We start from the raw sequence: 20,248 nt of genomic DNA on the forward strand, positions 1-20,248 counted from the left end.
TTTAACAGTGAGAATAAAATAGAAGGACAATGATGAAGAAATGTCAAAAAAAAAAAAAAGAAAATAAAAGATTCGGATATATCAGAACCAGGTTTCGATCCTGGGACCTGTGGGTTATGGGCCCACCACGCTTCCGCTGCGCCACTCTGATGTTTTGATTACCTTGAAAGTAAAAACTATAAATATATTTCGTATTCTCAAATTCCAATTCTTTTCTCGAACATTATGTTCCCCCAACCGGAAGAGAAATTCAAAGATCTGAAAACAGTGAAAGATGCGACGACGACCAGGAATCGGAGGATTGCAAAAGGCCGCAGCTGCTAGGGTTTCACTCCTAAACCCAATTTCATATTTTTCTCTCGATTCTAAGTTGATTTTTGCGCTTTTTAACTCCTTATCTATCTATCAAAAACAGGATCAGTACAGGTTACTAGGAGAAAATGTAGCCAAGTTACGCACTGATATGATGAAAGAACAGCTCGCCACGTTCCGTTCCCAGCTTGAAGAGTTTGCTCGTAAACACAAGGTCGTTATTTGCTCTTGTTATGTCATCGTCTTGATTTCGTATTAAGAACTTGTAGTTCATGTTGGAATTGATAAAATTTGTGGTAATTTTGTCTTTGGTTGCAGAATGACATTCGTAAGAATCCAGCCTTCAGGGCTCAATTCCATGAAATGTGTTCTAACATTGGTGTGGATCCTCTTGCTTCCAACAAGGGTTTCTGGGCTGAGCTCCTTGGAATTGGTGACTTCTACTATGAACTTGGTATGTTTCCTCTCCTTTCTAGCGCCACTGAAGAAGATGCTTCTTCTTTTTGGTTAGCTATGATTCATAAGTCCATGTCTGGATAAGGGAAATAGAAATCTCGTGTATGGAAAATGGCATATGTGTGTAGTTATCTTTTTTTTGGTTAGCTATGATTCATAAGTTCTTAAATTAATCAAACAGGAGTTCAGATTATTGAGGTTTGCATGCTTACAAGGTCACACAATGGAGGTTTGATCAGCTTGCAAGAGCTCTGCAACCATCTTCGTCAAAGAAGGAAGAAGGATCGTGAAGCTGTGACTGAAGATGATTGTCTTCGAGCTATTAGCAAGCTAAAGGTATCTATCTATCTGAGTTGTGTTTTTCTTTTTCTTTTAGATTTTTGATAAACTGGAAATATTTGAACTGTTCTTGCTGGTATCTTGGGATTTTCTCCTCAGGTACTGGGTAGTGGATTTGAGGTTATCACAATTGGGAAGAAAAAGCTTGTCCGTTCAGTACCCACGGAGTTGAACAAAGACCATAACCAGATCTTGGAGTTGGCTCAGGTTATAATCATAATGATACATATTTCCCCAAACGAAAACAACTTTTACATGTTTTACATTATATCTTAGAAGTTCTACCTGAAGTGACTCAAGGATTTCTGTTGCTTTCCACACAGGGCCAAGGCTTTGTGATTGTGGAAGAGGTACAAAGACGCCTCTCATGGACATCTGGTCGGGTTATAGATGCTCTCGAAACTTTGTTAGAAGTATGCATTTGCATTTCATTTCCCCAATTGGATTATGTGCTTTGATACTTATATTATACTGATAGATGCAATGCAATCTATGAGAGTCCTGAAACCTTGCAATATTATAATTCATTTTCAGGAGGGCCTTGCGATGATCGACAACGGCCATAAAGACGGAAAGTGTCGGTACTGGTTTCCCTGTGTTTCTTCTGTTTACTCATCCATCGGATCTGATACTTAACCTGGTACATGCTCTGTTTTTTTTTACTTGTTTTATATTAAATACAGTCACACTTTATTACATACTGTATAAATTATGAAGAAATCTCTTCATTATATTACTTAAATTTTCTTGTACATTTATCAAGAATTGTTTATTTCATAGACCACCTTGTAAAAAAATTATTTATGCTTGGTCGTTGGAGATCTCGGTTTCTTCTGTCCAGTCAGAGTTTGGTTCACTCCATGACCTAGGTCTCACCCCAAGCTGGAAATAAAACACCATCTCCAATGCCTCAAAGACCTTACTCTCATCCAAAACACTGTTCCATGCCCCACTCACGATGCAGTAATTGTTGTTATACGGTGCTCGATGATGTTCTGCGTGCTGTCTCCGTGAAACAAGCAACCCCATGTCCTGCAACGCCACCACGAGAGGTGGAAGCTTGCTCTTGGTTCCATGTGCCCAAGCATGGAATTGCTGGCTAAACATTATGCAAAATGCAAATGTGCACACAAAGCCGTGAAAGACAGGGTCGTTAAATGCAAGGTCTAGTGGGAGAACTGTAAAGGTTATGACTTGAGCCAGAGCGTGTAGATTGTTGGCAAATTGCCGTCTGGTGATTGTCCAAGGCCACTTGTGGTGACCCTGAAATGCTTCGATTTGGCTTCCTACTACTGGTGTTGACTCATCACCGTAGTTATCAATGGCCCAGTGGTAGACACCAGAACCTAGATCAGCTAAGATGTACCCTGCACAACCGGCTAAAGCTGGTTCGAGCCAGAGATGAGAATCAAACCCTCCAATGACAGATTTAGCTAAAGAGACAAACAAAGTGGTGCAGCCTGCTGCAACCCATAACCGGTGGGTCCATGTTGATTTCAAAGTTGGGTCGTTGGACAGAGGAGGACTCGCAAGACGTTGCTCAACCACAAGCTTCTCACGGTTAGGCTGAGGCTTGGACGATTGCAGAGTGTGGTTGTTGGACAGAGGAGGTTTCACAATGTGTTGCTCTACCACAAGCTTCTCACGATTTGGCTGAGGCTTGATGGTAGTAACAGAGCAGGTGACACGTACACGGAGAAGCGACGGACGGTAGCTTGTTGGGATGTTGGTGATGGGTCTTAGAGGGTACTTGGTTTGAAGTGATACAGCCATTGAGAGAGATTGCAGGTGAAAGAATTCAAATTTTCTAGTTTTCTCGAAGCTATAACCACAGGATATGATAGAGGACGAGATTACGCATAAGTTATGTTGTGGTGTACGTTAGTGTTGCGTGGGGCTATTCTGATCGCTAGCACATTACCAAGTTGGTTATACCAACTGTCAAACTTATTTGAAATTTGGATTCTTAGTTTCTAAAAGTTACAAACTAAAACCCAACATTTCAAAAATGTTCTGTTAGCCCCCCAACCCAAAAAATAATTTTAGTTCGGTTTCTCAAAATCAGTTATTCTGGTTTAGTTTCGAATTCGATTCAGATTGGTATATTCGGATTGTGTTTGTCTTATTCAAAATTTTATATGCGAAACTGGAATATGTTAGAACGTTTGACCAACAAAAATGGTATGATGTGGAGATTTAAAATAACTTGACTTCACATCGTTACATGAATCTGGAAAGTAGACAAAATAAATAAATAAAATACGTTAAGAAAAGAAACTCATGGACGATCGCAAAATCGAGACTTGCGAATTCGACACGGAAACGAGACAGTAACCGACTCAAGGGCGTTAACAATGGCTGCTTCATCGTCTCCGTGCGTCTTCTTCACCACTACCTTACTGCTGCTTCTCTCTATTTCATCCGTGAAATTACCATTTCACCCTCGGGACCTGCTTCCGCTTTTGCCCAGGCAAGTCTCGTGGCCGGTTCTTAATTCTCTCAACACAGCCGTCGATCTCCTCCCTACTTTCATCGGCTCCGCTTCTGTTAAAAACGACGCCGTGGAGTGGAAAGGTGCTTGCTTTTATGAGAACAAAGCTTGGTTAGAGCTCAATAACAAGTCCGGTTCCGAATTCGGCGGCGGCACACTTCACATTAAGGTTACGAAATGATGAATTGGAGCTCTAAAATCTTTGCTTTTCATGTTCTGGGTTTGATTTTGAGCGAATACGTTTGAGGTTTTTGTTCATGGGTTTGTTTATGTTCTCACGCTGTTAGATTTTAGATATTAGACTTCTGAGCTCCTGAAAAATTTCGGAGAACATTTGAAAATTATAGGCTTAAGAGTTACATTTACTCTTTACCTTGGATGTTTCTATGGAAGCTCACAGATTTTAGATTATTCCATTGTTAGTTACTACCTTTTCTATATGATCCTGGGAAGCTGTTTTTCGAATGATGAATCCTAAATTGATCCAGTTATTACGTGTTTTGTGCAGGTCGATAAGGCACATAGTTGGACTTGCATGGATATTTATGTCTTTGTCACTCCATATCGTGTGACATGGGATTGGTACTTTGTTTCGAGGGAGCACACTATGGAATTCAAGGAGTGGGAGGGTAAAGCCGAGTATGAATATGTAAGCTGCTCTTCTTCCGTTGTTATCTTTTTTTTTTTCATTTTTCTGTTAATATAGCTAATGGATTTTTTTTTTTTTGCCTTTCTGGCTCACGTTTGATCAGGTTAAGCAGAAAGGAGTTTCAATATTCCTCATGGAAGCAGGGATGTTGGGAACTCTTCGAGCGCTGTGGGATGTCTTCCCTCTATTTACCAATACCGGTTGGGGGGAGAACTCTAATATCGCGTTTCTTAAGAATCATATGGGTGCTAATTTCTATGCTCGTCCTAAACCTTGGGTTACAAATATTACTACCGATGAAATTCACTCTGGAGACTTACTAGCTATCTCCAAAATCCGTGGGCGGTGGGGTGGTTTTGAGACCCTTGAGAAGTGGGTAAGTGGAGCCTATGCTGGTCACACTGCTGTCTGTTTGAGGGATTCTGAAGGGAAACTCTGGGTTGGTGAATCCGGGAATGAAAATGAAAAGGTAAAACTTAAATTTCTGGATGAATTAGTTTTAAATTATACGTGGGTTCTATTAATGATGGTATAGCCATTGAGTACTAGTTCTTGTTCTGGGTATCATTAGATGATTATCTCTGCTAAGAACAAACTAAACTGATTTTGTTGAACATCATCGAAATGCTTGATTAGTAACATTTTATATAGTTTCTCGGAACTTGATATGACATGTTCATATAAAACCAGTGACTTCTTTCCAAGCCAGTCTTGTGGAAACTGATTCTTTTAATGAAACTGCATTTTCCTTCCTATTTTTTATGCATCTCATGGTTTTTTTTGCTGTCTTCTCCTTTGAACCTTTGGGTCATAGGGAGAAGATGTAATAGCGATATTGCCATGGGAAGAGTGGTGGGAGTTTGAACAAACCAAGGATGACTCAAATCCCCACATTGCATTGCTACCGTTGCATCCTGATTATCGAGCCAAGTTTAATGTTACAGCTGCATGGGAATATGCTCGTAGCATGGATGGCAAACCATATGGCTATCACAACTTGATCTTTAGCTGGATCGATACCATCAGCGGAAATTACCCACCTCCTCTGGATGCTCACCTTGTAGGTTTTCATTTCTCAGAATTTTGGCATTGATGAATCTCTTTCTTCTTCTTTCTTTAAACAGCTTCTATCAGTTAGGTTATGGGTGACGTTGTGATTGTTTTTTTCCAGGTTGCTTCTGTTATGACAGTTTGGAGCAAAATCCAGCCTGATTATGCTGCTAACATGTGGAATGAAGCCCTTAACAAGCGACTCGGAACAGAGGTATTAGCATTTTGTTCATTCATTTCACTTTTTCATAATGCTTGATCAAACATTTTACTCTTATCTTTCGAGTTCTATGGATTAAAATAAGTAGAAGCTTTTAGAGTAGCATTGGCTCTTGGCACACGGTACCATATGCTTTCTATTGTTTTTTTTCTCTCTTTTCCGTCAGTAAATTGGTCATTGATTTCTTCTCTTTAGTTCTTTTGCTGAGATTTGCCAAAATGGCAGGGTCTTGATCTTCCTGATGTACTGGTGGAAGTCGAAAAGCGTGGATCCTCTTTTGATGAGTTGCTGGCAGTTCCGGAACAAGATGATTGGATATATAGTGATGGGAAATCAACTTCTTGTATCGCTTTTATCCTCGAAATGTACAAAGAAGCTGGGCTTTTCGATCCAATCTCTAGTTCCATTCAAGTCACGGAATTCACGGTGAGAACCAACCTGTACACACCCAAGAAGATATACACCCATACAAAACACATACACACACTGACCAGTAAAATTACTTTTTACAGATCAAAGATGCTTACATGCTCAAGTTTTTCGAGAATAATGCAAGCCGTTTTCCCAAATGGTGCAATGACAATGATGATGTGAAGCTTCCGTACTGTCAAATACTTGGGAAATACAGGATGGAACTTCCCGGTTACAACACAATGGAGCCATACCCGCATATGAACGAGCACTGCCCGTCTCTGCCTCCAAAATACCACAGACCAAAGAACTGCTAGAACCGAAAAATCAATTGTATTGTCTGTTTGTTAGGAATGACTTAGTGTTATATGCACGAATTAAATTAAAAAGGTCAGTGTCTTTAAATAGACAAAAAAAAACCTTTGGTAAGATTCTGTATATTTTTGTATATATAAATCACAGACATATCTTCCATGGTCTGTCTCTTTTGCGGAGAAATTTCCCGAAAGTAATCTAGGTCGGAAATTTGGCTGCGGCGAGATACCCTGATTTATGTGGACTCTGACTCATATAACATTTCTCATTGATACAACAAAAATCAACTTTGTTTCACGTGAATGAATCAATAACTCATGTCATTGATATAACAAAATTGTTTGATCTGGATGATACAATCCTGCAATACAATGACTAGTGTCTAGGTCTCAACTAAACTTCTTTCCCATTCGAATACATGTGACATGTCAAAACTTTTACGAGGCAACATCTGTTGAGATTCCCATGGCGTTTCTCCAAGCATATCAGAGAATATCAGCAAAAGGTGTTGGCACGCATGGAGTTCATTGATCTTATCCAGATCTGTGGCTTGTTCTGATGAAAGATCCCTCCACGCTTGATAATATGACCTGTGGAGAAGGATTCAGGTCAAGCTTTGGAGTGATAAACAATGCAAAGCTTTGGAATGATGAACAATAGCGGAATCGTTTACCATCTCCAGCCCGGAATAGCCTCAGGAGGACTACTAATTTTAGAACACAAAGATTTTATGAGCTTGTAATCGCCATCGGACTCTAAAAAGAAGAAAGAAAATTTTTAGCTTCAGACTCTAGATGTGATGGCAGAACAAGATGCAGCTTAAAACACCTAAGAACAAGCCTGAATAATTCTATAGTTTCAACAGATCATTTTTTTTATCTCTAACCAGATGAAAATTCACGCAGAAAGCTTGATTCCAATATCAAAACCCAAAGCTAATCTAGTCAAGAGCTCAATTCTCAATCAAAGCCACGTAATCCGGAGAACAAGAGTTTTGTATGTCAGTGAAAAGCAGCATACCTCCAGTCCCGAGGTCATTGTGAAGAAGCATGAGAGAAAGTGCAAATACAACAGAGGGAAGAAGAACCCTGTAGTTTGTACACAGGAGCTGTTGGAGGTGTACAATTACTTCCCCTATTATGTGCTCTGAATTTTTCATGCTGTCTTCGAGATTTCTTTTCTTAAAGTATCCTAACAATGTCAGCAAAGTTTCTGGTTTTGTTTTACTTAAGACTGTCTGGTCAAAATCACTAGCTTTAGAATAAAGCTTCCCAAGAATAACTGAAGCCGACAGCCAGCGTAGAAACTTTGCTACCAAAGTCTCCTCTTGTGGATCTTCGGTGAGTATTTTAGTATCTTGATGAGACTCAATAGGTTTAGATCCCTTTTTAAGGTCACTCTTTAGTGCTGTGGAGGTTCCCCACAAAAGAAACCTTCTCAGCTTGTCCACGTCCTGAAAAGATATCATATGATACAAACACTTTAAGCTCTTCAAAACAAAATTGGAGGGATGCTCAATAGTCAGAGAAAGGGAGAGAGATACCATGCATATTATGTCAACTGGCGGGGTGCTCATTAATATAGTAATAAGCCCACTCTCTGCACTAGCTTCGACTTGAGGAGAACCAAAATTAGCAACACCCTCAAAGAGTTGGAATATTCCCTCGATTGTGATGGTGAAATGTGGCTGGTACATTTTTCGTTTCTGTGAAATCTTTAGAGTAGCAGATAGTATCTGCAAAATTAAATCAACTGAAGTACCATTTGCTTGTACTGATACCAAGCCACCACCTAAAAGTTTGTATAAACGCGATGAGATTTCCATTAGCCCTTCGAGGCCAAATCGTTGCAACCACTCTGTAATGTTTCTGGAGGCGAGAACATCAGTTATGATCTGATACAACAATATCACAAAGTAAGTCAATTAACGAATACACTATTCTACATAAGGACTCTTGATGCAAAACAGACAACAATCCTGGTTAACCATTGAGAAATTTGATTCAATTTTGCATTCATCATCATATTTATAAAACAGAATCTATATTCTTAAACAGAGTGCACACTTGTCCATGACTAAATTAATAGCATTAATGGATATACTGTACATACCTCCAAGACAACTACCAAGTGCAGATCTTTGTCTCCAATCGGCTTTGTAGTAAAATTTGAGATAAACGATGAACACCATGAAAACAGACCACAGTTTTCAACTAGATGTCGGGCCATCTTATGGAATTTGACTGACTTTCTCACAACCTGAAAAGTGAAAGAAAGACAGTTTATGTCGCGTTGAATTAAGAGCTTGAAGGTTTACAGAAGATACCCCATAGTTTACAGACCAAATAAATACATTCTCAGCATTAACCTTATATTGATATTGAATAAGGAACTGCATATAAGTGCAAAATAAACACTAAATGACATAAAGGAAAGAAAGTATCACCTGAAGGATTAGTCTTTTAGTTTCATCATCAGCAAGAGGAGATGAGGAAAAACTAATCACTGTCTCAAGGATGGAGTTTTTAATGTAAATTTGAACATCATCATCTGATTTCAAGCCCAGACACACTAGGCGTAGTTCCCAAAACCTCTGCGATCTAAAGTTAACAGCGCTGCTCCAGAAAAAATCATGAAACAAAGGTATTCCCTAACAAAGAGAAAAATCAAAAGTCGTTTGAATGCTGGCATAGTGTAAAGGATAAAGACAAAAGTTTACAGTTTTCAGAGAATAAGTACCCTCAGTTTCAGTGTAGATGAACTCTGCAAAAGTTTATTTATGGGAACATAATGTTCGTGAGAAGGATCCAACAATATCAGAGATGTCTCAGCAGCAAAAATAGCAGAAACAGTTGGGATTCTTTGCCATGGTTCCTCAACTCCATTTTGTACATACATTAGCAGAAGCCTAAGCCCTGTTACATGCTTGTTCTTCCTACAATTCTACATCAAAATGTTCTAGTTAAACAAAGAAATTTTCACTGGTGTGTTCAGAACCAATTTAACTTTGGAATAATCGAGAACAAATCTGACCATTAAACCTCTGCAAAACCAATTACTTAACGAAAAGAAAAGCATTGGTAGGATTAGGACCCAAAACTCCCAACAAAATTAATACTTCTGCTATGTAGCAGTTGAAAATTAATATCTTTTCCCATCTTTTTGTAGAATTTAAGTTACTGAAAGTACCATTCACAAAATAACTATTACCTCAAGGGCATCCAGAAATATTTGAAGAGTTTCATAACCCAATTTTCTCATCCCAAGATCTGCTGAAGACATGCTCACAAATGCAACTGCAAGCAAGCCTAAGCTGGCGAATTCCACAGGTTCAATGTAACCCACGGACAATGAGTCTATCGAGAAGTGCAGGATGAAAGCCGGATCATATCGTTCAATGTCCTCAATAACAGGTGAGCATTTCTACACAGGGAGGAGGGATTAATTTGATAGATGTTTAAAAATGCAAGTATACGAACTTTTAACTGAAAATTAAAACTAAAGACGGGTACCTCGTTTATTGGATCATCATATAGGTAAAAATTGTCCGATTTCTCTGTAGTCCGTTGATAAGGAAAAAACAAAACAGTTGAAGCACAGATTTTGGGATCAACACAAAGATTCTCTTTAAAAAGACTCTGCTGGACATCTTCCACTAACTCAGCTTGACCAACATTAGATGCATCCTGTTTGAAACGCAGTCCCTCTCTTAATTTCAAGGCAGCTTTACCCCACAAATCTGTTTCAGAAACATTTAGTGTCTGTTCGGCATCAATCAACTTGATATCATGCATCAGCTTGTAGATCTCCAAGTCGATTTCGCTCAGAGTTGCACCATAAGAACACAAAAGAAAAAAATGCAGTTCTTTGAGATTGATGCCTGGATCTTTTCCACATTTGAAGAGCAGCACTCTGAGAATTTTGACAATTTCTAACTGCTTCGCATAGTTAGGTGCTTCGAGACAACACCTTTTAACACCGACAGAATTCGGACTTGAGATGATAAGATGATTTAGGATGCTGGAGACAGGCCTGAATAATTCACCAGTATGTGAGGATGATATGGAGAGAGAACTGATAGTTGGTGTAAACTGAGAGTGAGATATTAAGAGTTGGATATATGGTGCATATGAGTACTTCCCTCTACACAATAAAGAGAAAATTTCTCTCAGTATCTTCAGTGTCTTCGAGTCCTCAAATCTATACAGAAGCACTGATTTCATCAATCTCTCCAGGAAGGGAAGGGAATCCAACTGAACGAGCTCCTCACACATGTTTTCCAAAAACTGTAGAATACTTCTCAAAATGAAGTTTTCAAGGCTTTTGCACAAGGACCAACATTTGTCCTGTTTTCCTTCAGAATTCCCTTTGAAAGATCCATCAGATTTCTTGACAACACATTGCCAACTATTAACTAAAGCATCTAGCAACGGGTTTGATAAAATCGCTCTATTGGATCCAATTTTTGAAGAACTTTTCTTCACACAAGTACCTGCTGCACGTTTAACTTGACACAAACTGCTATCCTCAGGAAACAAGCAAATCCTTGAAAGTGTTACTTTTGCAACCACACGGATAGCAACATTTAACATTTGGTCTACTGACTGAACGTCCACTTCCTTTATCTCGTAATCCAACATCTCCTTGCCAGTACTAGTGTGAGGAAACATGGAATCAAATACCTTAAAGAGATCATCTTCTTTAGTTGGACTTTCAGTCAAGGAAAAGTGGTACTGAAACATACGTACTGCCTTCCCAATAAGACTCGCATTAAACATAGTGTCCATATCCTCAGTCGTTGACAGAAGAATCTCTTCATACTTCTCTTCAAAGATGCACCTAGACAAAAACCTCGGCCACTGAAGAAAACCATTTATTAGTATATTTGAATAAACTGAAGTTATATCCAAACATCTATTAAACGGCTTCTCGAGTTTTGCAAAAACTGATGTCAGATACGATAGCACAGCAGGCAGGAGCATGATAAACTGATCATCTGTAAGCGCAGAGACATCCTGTTTCTTACTTAGCATGCTAAAGAAAAAGTTTCCAAAGACTAACAGATGCAAGGGACTGGACTCCACAAGGTAGAACAATATCTTGGCTCTGGTTATGCTTGCCCGGTTAATGCAATGGATAATCAAGTCTTCAGGGGTTCTTCCAACAATCAGTGAAATTTTCAAAACCAACGGGTGAACACTATAATTTTGATTATGTTTCCCCCTGAAAATACCACCACAAACTTTAAGCAAACAAATATCTGCCGAATCCAAATCAAGAGAGGTAGAAAACTTGCATGCCATGCTATATACTTTCTCAATGATGTTACTGGCATAATTCTTTTCTTCTAATTCCCACAGCAAATCATATACCCCTCTCTTAGCAGTCGGCTGGTGTGAATATAATACAAGCATTTCAAAAGCTCCACCTGCAATACCCAATCCCAAACTGAGAAGAATACTTGAATTTGGGCTTGCCAACCCTCCCTCATCAATTTTACTCAGCATGGAATGAGCAATAATAAAAAGTTTAAAAGGTGATATAAATCTTAACAAAGCATGAATCAATTGTGATGGTTGGAGAAGAGAAGCGTAACTTTGAGAACAACCACAAAGCTCAAACTTGACCCTAAATTCCAAGAGAAGCCTTTCAACCAAGTCCTTAAACGCTATAATTGACTTATTTTCCCTGAGGTCCTCTTTCCACAGATTGTGTTTCTCATCAAGCAAAAAGTGCTCACAAGTAGAAACCAAAAGATCAAGGATGTGTTGATCTATTTCACTATATACTAGCCTGCCCGTTGTCAGCGATGTTTCTGAAAAAATCTCAACATTCTGCACTGGAGGTAATGTGCCACAATCCAAGGGACTCTCTAACAGTGCCATCACAACTGGGTGGCAAAGAACTGTCAGGGCCACTTGATGCTTCCACTTTGCAAAAGAAGCAAACAACTTATTTGAAGAGGATCCAGAAACAAGCTCCGGTTCTGATATTTGAGAGAACAAGTTCTTCATGAGATGTAAGCAGATCTCAGAGAGTTGATGGAGTACTGGAGCTGGTTGAACCTTGTAAGATGATCGTATTTGGAAGAGCCAGAACATTATTAATTGGATATTTGAGTCAATACTACCACTTTTAGGCTGCGAAACTTTTAGCAGGAGTAGCTCTGATATTCTTGGAAACTCTGGTAAGCAAGATATATCCATGCTCATAATTGCGTTAAGTAATACAGGAAAAGGAGCCTGCTCTAAGAACATAGAGAAGGCAGAAGATTCAATATCACAATTGTTCATCTTACTTCTGATTTCTTCAGTTACGGACGAGTGGCCAGAAAAATCAATCTCACTATCTACTGTTGCTTCACACAGATTCCTTGACCCAGTAAATTCTGAACCTGGAGCAAACAAGTCAGGCGATAGTTTTGAAAGGTTTCCAAGGAAATTTTCCTCTAGAAAGGTGATGGACTGTAAAAATGAGAATGGTGTTCCATAAAAGGCCCAAGAAACATCCATCACAGGAGCAAAATTTTGCAAGATCGATTCAGGTGTTGCACATATCAATGCAGAAGAAAACGCTTTAACTATTCCTGCAATTTCATCCGGAGAAATGCTTCTAACTAGTCTTTTGATCTCATCAAGAGTCTCTGTAAAAGTACTATCAGTAGGAAGACCCGTTGTCCTTCTGGAATGCAAGATGATAGGTTTTTCGTTTGACAAGGATTGTGAGAAACGAAGCAACCTTCTCAATGGCCTCCATTCACATAAAGAATCCTTAGATCCATCAACCACATCAGATAAAACTGACTGGATCAAACATGAGAGTAATTTGGAATCTACCTACAATATTGAATTTATAGGAAAGATATTGGTATCTTAAGCGGTGTAAACTAGAATATAAACCATATTGCATGGTAAAGGTTAAATACATACACCTGCGTTTGCAAAGATATTTTACCTGAGTTTGCAAAAGATATTTCAGTGTGCTGCAGACGTACAGAGATATTGCTGACTTCTCCGGTAAAGACGTTTTAGATTCAGAATTTAGTAGCCTCACACACTTCTGTAGTAGACAAATAATTAGGGGGCTAAAACCAATTGATACACCTGCAACCAACGCAGAGAAGATACACACAAGTCAAAAAATACTTCTAGGTCTATAACAAGTAACTAGGATAAAACTTGCATGAGATTAATTGAATCGTGTTTGATAATCAACAAGTTTTCATCAATTCTATACCAAACCATTGATCTCGGGGGCAAAAATACATATACCTTTTAAATGGGACAAGCTACTTCTGACAATGTCCCAGTGCTTGAATAAATTATTTCCAACAGTCGAAACTGCATCACATAAAAAGGAGATGACAACTGATGACATGCTCTGTACAGCCTCCTGAACCTCATGAGGTAGTTTAATCTTTTCAAAACATGGTAGAAACAAGAACCATGCACCAATTTCACTTGGATTGTTTTCAAATGCACCGGTACTGTTCATAGCTGCCACTGCTAAATTGTACGCTAGATCCTTCACCCCGTTGTGTGGTGAAGAAAGTAACAAATTCATGAACACACGCAAATGCTTGTGCATAAGTGGTGGAATTCTTGTAGGACCTCTGTCACTTTGAGACTTTGGCGTCCAACTGATGTACTCATTTAGCAAAGACAAGAGAGCTCTCTGCAATTCAACTGGCAAACCTGAAGAATTGCTCAGAAATTTCATGAAGACATCAAACGATCCTTCAAGCTCATTAGGTACAGCACGCTGCAAAGATGAAACATGTAGCTTAAAACCAGAACTCATCAAGTACAGATGAGGAACGTTTAAGCCACCAATAATGCATAGATATCTTTACATTAATAAATAAACTATAACAAAGTGACACAAGAAAGAGACATTTGACCAGAACTGGATAAGCAACGTATGAATATTTCCAGTTCTCTAGCTGTCAACTGGACAAACCACTACAACTCAAAAATCAAACTTCAATTGGTATACATTACAAAGACTTCAAAACTAATATTTGACAAGGAGAATTTTAAAGGACAGTGCAAAACAATAGACATCCTGTCACTGGCTATATATCATTATAGCTAGAGGATTTTAAACTAATAACTTTTCTGTAAAGGTTCGGCTTTTTCATTTTTCAACAACACAAACAAAAATAATGATAAGAAAAATCAACGTACCACATAAATCTTGAGGGCATCCAGAAGCTTTATGTGAAAACACATCTCTGCTTCTTCGACCGAATCAATAGGCTTAGAACAAAGCTCTGAAACCCAAATTTCTGAAACAATCCCAAGATATTCTTTTTCAGCATCTTCCTGATCTGTCATATGAGCATCCATATTATCCTCTGCCAAAAAGATATCTTTATCAGAACCTACCCCACCAATGACAATATCACCAGCCTCTTCTTCCAAAACATCCTTCTCAGATCGCTTAAAGCGTTTTTTTCTGCCTACTAATCCACTATCCAACTCTGCTTCTCTCTTCAATGACAGCTTTTGAGTTCCACTAGAACCGTCCAAAGACTTCAGTACAATCAATAAGACCTGGGAATCTGGAAAAAAGCTGCTCACTTCACCCATGACGTTCCGCTCAACAGAGCATCTATGAGATGAACAAAGGTTCCAAGCAGTAACAAAAGAATCCAACAGCCTCAGCGTCTCCAAGAGAAATCTCAAGGTCCCATGTTTCACAAGAAAATCAGAATGGAGCATTCCTTTAGTGATCAGTGACCGGCTAAATGGTCGGGGGCATATGCATTTCATGATAGTCTGAACATCCGAACCACCAGAAGGAAGTGTAGCACGTTGATCTGGATTGAGAAAGTCAAAAGAACATGAAGTTCTTACTGACGATACCAAATTTGCTGCCACGGAAATAGAAGAAAACCTGCAATGACTTCAGTTACTATGCAAAAAGAATGACAAAACAGCAAAAATTGCGTAGTAAAATAAAAGATATATACACTTTCGTGCTCTGAAGAAGACTAACCAGGATGGTGATGCAAAATCTTCCACATTGTATGGAAACTCGTCCAAGAAAGCTGAAGCTAAAGACGGTCTACCCCTAACAATGGCTAGAAGCAAATCCCTGTGATAACCAATTTCTGCTGCTCTCAACCTCTTCATGAGCATTAGTAGTCTGTCTGAATTGCCTCTCAAATTTCTCTTTGCATCTGGCATCAATCCATTACAGGGGTCTGTGCAAACTTTAACAAGAACATCATGGGCCAACTCATTCACAATCCCACCATCCTCTCTTGCTGAAATGCTGGCTAGCTGCTCTAGCGTCGCACTTCCAAAAAGAACACTCCTTAGACCAGGAGAAATCAATGATTCTTCAACAAGGATCTTATCCTTTAACGTAGACAAGACAGAAGCCACAGTGTCTTCATCGTCTTTCCCAAGGCCCCGCAGGACTTTCGAATACATTTCTTTCTGCTGCAAAACTGATCTTAGCAATCCAGGCTTCCCAACTTCAAGGAATGATATTGCAAACCCAACAAAGGCCTTCCTTGTTGAATGTTTCTTAACCTTTTCAGTCCCTCGCGTTTTATACTCTGCTAGTTTTGCAAAACTCTTAAAATCAAACTTCTTAGCTATTTCTGATGCCATGCCTGGACCACGTCTAACAATCGAAGCTAACAATGAAAGTGCAGCAGACTGTTGTTTTCCCTCTTTTCTGTTCAATTCTTTGTAAATGTCATCCAGTTTATCTTCAATAAGTAACCTACCAAACTGGTCTATAGCTCTTCCTATATCAGTTGATCTATCTTTTCCATCTGGATGACTCAAAATCGTCTGGATAAGCGAGAATATGTAGGACAGTCCTTGTTTTTCATGTCGAAGCTTCCATGCCTCCAGAAGCTCAGCAAAGTTGGGTGAGCTCTGGAAATAAAGACGCAACAAATCGCCACCAGTTTCTCCCTTGAGTAACTTAACAAATTCTTTTGCAGCATCAGAACATAGCTTAATCTCATGTAAGCAAATCTTATGCAACAATTCTCTAAGTTTAGCTTCGTGGGATGGTCTGAAAGCCATCACTGGGATATTTTCCACCTCAACATCTCTATTCCCTCCGTCCACCATCATTCCTGATATATCAAACAAATTATTCAATCAGAGAGTAAAAACTACTTCTCCACCAGCCCACACTGTTCAAGAGAATTAAAGCTACTCAAAGACAAAAACTTTACAGGGAAATACAAACAAGAGATACAAGTCTTCAATATAATTGACTCAAAGATCCCAACAAGTAACAGTTTTTACTACTTTTCCGCAATTTCCAATGGTTAGTTTTTTTTTTTTTGGTTGGAAAAAATCAAACAGATATTGCTAAACGAGTCTGCACATGTCAAGCTCTTATCGTACCTTGATCTTCCAAGTCTGATATTGATTCCGCCATTAAAAGAACACTACAGAGAGTTCTTCTCTCTTCCCGGGGTTTTAGGGTTTAACAGGACAAAACATTTCGGCGACGCTGAGATGTTTTGAAATTAGGCATCTCAATCCCAAACCGATCCCGATCGGTCCGAATCGATTAGACTTTACTTAACCGGGTTGTTCCAGTGCTCTTATAATGGGCCGAGCCCAAGCCTTTTTTATTGGGCCATGAGAGGTTCATATCACAAGCAACTTTTGACTATAAAAAGGAAACAGAGACAGGAAATCTTTCTCTCCCTCTTTTGCCCTTTCGTCCTCGAGCTCATCCCTTAAATTGCATCGGCGACATTCGTCCCTTCTGCTAGGTTATCGTCGTCATGATGCAGCAGCCACCTCCAGCTTCTAACGGTTCTGCCGCTGGGTCAGGTCAGATTCCTTCTGACCAACAAGCTTATCACCAGCAGCAGCAGTCGTGGATGATGCAGCACCAGCAGCAACAGCAAGGTCAGCCGCCTGCAGGATGGAATCAGCAGTCTGCACCGTCTCCTGGTCAACCTCAGCAGCAGCAATATGGTGGTGGTGGTGGATCTCAGAATCCAGGATCAGCTGGTGAGATCCGGTCGCTGTGGATCGGTGACTTGCAGCCATGGATGGAGGAGAACTATCTCATGAACATCTTTTCTCTTACTGGCGATGTAATTTTTAAAATCCTGTTAATTCGTTGCTCCGAGTTTTTGTTTTAATCTCTTGTTTTTCTGTTAAATGTATTGAAAGTTTCATCCTTTATGGTTGCAGGCTACATCAGCTAAAGTTATCCGCAATAAACAGAGCGGATATTCAGAAGGTTATGGGTTTATTGAGTTTGTGAACCATGCTACAGCTGAGAGGATTTTACAGGCTTACAATGGTACTACAATGCCCAGCAGTGACCAGGCCTTCAGGTTGAACTGGGCTCAGCTTGGAGCTGGAGAGAGACGCCAGGCTGAAGGGCCTGAGCACACGGTTTTTGTTGGAGACTTGGCGCCTGATGTTACCGACCACATGCTTACTGAAACGTTTAAGGCTGTGTATTCCTCTGTCAAGGGAGCTAAAGTTGTGACAGATAGGACTACTGGACGGTCCAAAGGATATGGATTTGTCAGGTTTGGGGATGAAAGTGAGCAGATTCGTGCCATGACTGAAATGAATGGTCAATACTGCTCATCAAGGCCTATGCGTACTGGTCCAGCTGCCAACAAGAAGCCTCTTACAATGCAACCAGGTATGTTTTGATATTAAGGAGCCTGATATCTGATCACTTATGAATATGTTTAGTGGTGATATGACTCACATTGTCCTTAACTTTCTATGCTAGTTGATTGTCTTTTCTTTGGGTTATTCTTTACCACTATCTTTCTGGTTAGTGAAGCTTTTTCTGTTAGTTGGTGCTCTAAGATTAAGAGAATGTGTCTACCCTTTTCTTCCGCTTCTTGCCTTTCAGCTCTTCAAAGAATTTAATATCGCAAAACATCCTAAAACTTATAAGAAAAAACTCATGTTGTCTTAAAGCAGGAGAACAAGGGGCTCTCTTTGGGGGGGGCCTGGAACTGACTTCAGCTGAAAATGATTCCACCTTATTGCGTGGCCTCATTTAGGTCAGTTGGTTATGTTTTCAGAAGAAGTTAATTACAAAGCTTTTACTCCATTCGCAAATTATTTTCCAGTTCCTTACTTATCAAGCATAAGTCTTTCCTTTTAATTTTAAGCCCTACCTTTAAGTTAATTCTTTTCATGTTACAGAGTTCATTACTCCATTTGCTTTTTATTCCAGTTTGAATCCTTAAAGAGTGTTTTGTTATCTTTTTCATACCTCTCAATTCATCTTTTTCCAGTAAATAGTGCTGCAATTTTTTTCCTTCTTTCAGTTACATTGCGCCTCTAAATTTATACTTGCAACCCTTTTTAGTGTTACTTTTCTTCTTTCCTGAAAAGTTGATTACAATGGTAAGGCAGTCAGACTTTCGCAGGAATTTAGGTTACTTGATACCCTAGAGAATTTTAGTCCCATTCTCTAATTTCTCAAAGTTGGATCGTGCAGGCACTTTCCCCTAATACATCTTTAATGATTTTTGTATCAATTATCAACTAATTTCAGAATCACTCTTCTAGTTGTATCATATATATGTCATTTGCTTATATGCTGATATTTTTGGGTCTTGATTTGGATAAGTTCTGCAACTGCTATTGTTGTGTTACTTGTGTATGTGTGTTTGCTTTAGTGTCTGTTTCCTTGCACTGTCAGCTGGATTATAAGTAAATAGATGTTTGAGTTTTTTTTCCTTACTGTCTCTTGACTGCTTTCTTGCAGCTTCATATCAGAACACTCAAGGAAACCAAGGAGAAAGTGATCCAACTAACACAACAGTGAGTACTTTGTTTTGGTTTCCCTAAGCCTTTTTTTTTTGACATCGCCTAAGGCTTTTCTATGTGGGGTATATTGTTGAATTTAAGCATTATGTTTCCTATTCCAGATTTTTGTTGGAGCTTTGGATCAAAGTGTAATAGAAGATGATTTGAAGTCAGTTTTTGGTCAATTTGGTGAACTAGTTCATGTGAAAATACCAGCAGGAAAACGTTGCGGATTTGTTCAATACGCCAATAGGTAGTGTGAATTTGGAGACGAACTTCATCATATTTTGAGAATGGTTTTTCACATATTTTATATGTCTGTGTGCTTCAGGGCATGTGCAGAGCAAGCCCTCTCCTTGTTGAACGGAACACAACTGGGTGGACAAAGCATTCGTCTTTCATGGGGTCGCAGTCCTTCCAACAAGCAGGTTTGTATCTGTTAGACAAGGCACCAAGCTTACTATGCTCTCAGATACGTTATGTGATCTGATGACTTGATCCATGGATTTCACAGACTCAACCTGATCAAGCCCAGTATGGTGGTGGTGGTGGTGGAGGATACTATGGGTATCCTCCTCAGGGATATGAAGCATACGGATATGCACCTCCTCCTCAGGACCCTAACGCCTACTACGGTGGTTATGCTGGGGGCGGCTATGGAAACTACCAGCAGCCTGGTGGCTACCAGCAGCAACAGCAGGTAATTCTTTGGTTTTTATCTGAAAATCTTCAAATGAAAAGTATCCATGACATGCTAAATGTTATTTGCGAGCTTACTGATTCTTGTTTATCCGAATTTGCAGTGAAGCATGATGTGTAAGTCGTGATCGACCTGAAGTTATAGAAAGCTGTCACCGTTTGAAAATGGTGAATGAATGAATTATTGAAGTGGATGTGTATTAGCTCTTCTCGTCTCAGATTCTCTCTTGAACTCTTTTTTCTTTTGGATTATTTTTTCGTTCGCGTGGCTATTGTTGAGTGTCCTTGCAAGTCATAACAAGAGGCTTAACCAAAGTGCTTTTTGTCATTTGACTTGACCATTATGTTTTCTTCCTACTCTTGCTGTAACATTTCTTATTGTATCACCACCCTTTGACTACTTTTAACACTCAAATTATTCAGTACTACTAGCTACTACCCTCATAAATTTTCAATAATACTCATTTGGTGATTCTATTTATAATTTTACAATGATAATTGATTTTAGTAATTGTGTGTGTTTGCTT

The 20,248-nt window shown here is 39.3% G+C and overlaps 5 protein-coding genes and 1 non-coding gene across 7 annotated transcripts; 3 read left to right on the plus strand and 3 right to left on the minus strand.

Annotated features, from left to right (window-relative positions):
• Positions 1–79: 79 nt before the first annotated feature.
• On the minus strand, positions 80–151 carry TRNAM-CAU. The gene has a single exon. It is a non-coding gene; the product is annotated as a tRNA-Met (tRNA).
• A 63-nt stretch (positions 152–214) lies between these two features.
• LOC9303599 (vacuolar protein sorting-associated protein 22 homolog 1) lies at positions 215–1,926 on the plus strand. The gene is made up of 7 exons (XM_002867481.2): positions 215–325; positions 416–526; positions 631–766; positions 950–1,104; positions 1,207–1,314; positions 1,431–1,520; positions 1,642–1,926. The coding sequence occupies exons 1-7, from the start codon at positions 275–277 to the stop codon at positions 1,741–1,743; spliced, it is 753 nt and encodes a 250-aa protein (XP_002867527.1). The 5' UTR covers positions 215–274; the 3' UTR covers positions 1,744–1,926.
• Positions 1,740–3,076, minus strand: LOC9303600 (fatty acid desaturase 4, chloroplastic). The gene has a single exon (XM_021017956.1). It carries the CDS (start codon positions 2,878–2,880, stop codon positions 1,909–1,911), a length of 972 nt encoding a protein of 323 aa, XP_020873615.1. The 5' UTR covers positions 2,881–3,076; the 3' UTR covers positions 1,740–1,908.
• A 246-nt stretch (positions 3,077–3,322) lies between these two features.
• On the plus strand, positions 3,323–6,407 carry LOC9305654. Its single transcript, XM_002867482.2, has 7 exons — positions 3,323–3,767; positions 4,107–4,247; positions 4,351–4,716; positions 5,062–5,307; positions 5,419–5,511; positions 5,743–5,943; positions 6,030–6,407. Exons 1-7 carry the CDS (start codon positions 3,462–3,464, stop codon positions 6,243–6,245), a joined length of 1,569 nt encoding a protein of 522 aa, XP_002867528.1. The 5' UTR covers positions 3,323–3,461; the 3' UTR covers positions 6,246–6,407.
• An 89-nt stretch (positions 6,408–6,496) lies between these two features.
• Positions 6,497–16,832, minus strand: LOC9303601. 2 transcript variants are annotated; one of them, XM_002869537.2, is made up of 14 exons: positions 16,623–16,832; positions 15,244–16,345; positions 14,430–15,141; positions 13,515–14,004; positions 13,198–13,346; positions 9,756–13,079; positions 9,454–9,666; positions 8,983–9,186; positions 8,690–8,893; positions 8,356–8,502; positions 7,787–8,137; positions 7,264–7,696; positions 6,917–6,998; positions 6,497–6,833 (listed from the first exon to the last, which is right to left on the minus strand). In XM_002869537.2, exons 1-14 carry the CDS (start codon positions 16,654–16,656, stop codon positions 6,626–6,628), a joined length of 7,653 nt encoding a protein of 2,550 aa, XP_002869583.1. In that variant the 5' UTR covers positions 16,657–16,832; the 3' UTR covers positions 6,497–6,625. The 2 variants fall into 2 exon arrangements, with proteins under 2 accessions (XP_002869583.1, XP_020873222.1); XM_021017563.1 differs by lacking the exons at positions 6,497–6,833; positions 6,917–6,998; positions 7,264–7,696 and having other exon boundaries at positions 7,793–7,930; positions 8,005–8,137.
• Positions 16,833–16,914: 82 nt separating this feature from the next.
• On the plus strand, positions 16,915–20,185 carry LOC9305655 (polyadenylate-binding protein RBP45C). The gene is made up of 7 exons (XM_002867483.2): positions 16,915–17,329; positions 17,430–17,895; positions 18,982–19,037; positions 19,145–19,275; positions 19,354–19,450; positions 19,537–19,722; positions 19,826–20,185. Exons 1-7 carry the CDS (start codon positions 17,012–17,014, stop codon positions 19,826–19,828), a joined length of 1,257 nt encoding a protein of 418 aa, XP_002867529.1. The 5' UTR covers positions 16,915–17,011; the 3' UTR covers positions 19,829–20,185.
• Positions 20,186–20,248: the final 63 nt, after the last annotated feature.

Source organism: Arabidopsis lyrata (assembly GCF_000004255.2).
Source record: "Arabidopsis lyrata subsp. lyrata unplaced genomic scaffold ARALYscaffold_7, whole genome shotgun sequence".
NCBI lineage: Eukaryota > Viridiplantae > Streptophyta > Magnoliopsida > Brassicales > Brassicaceae > Arabidopsis > Arabidopsis lyrata.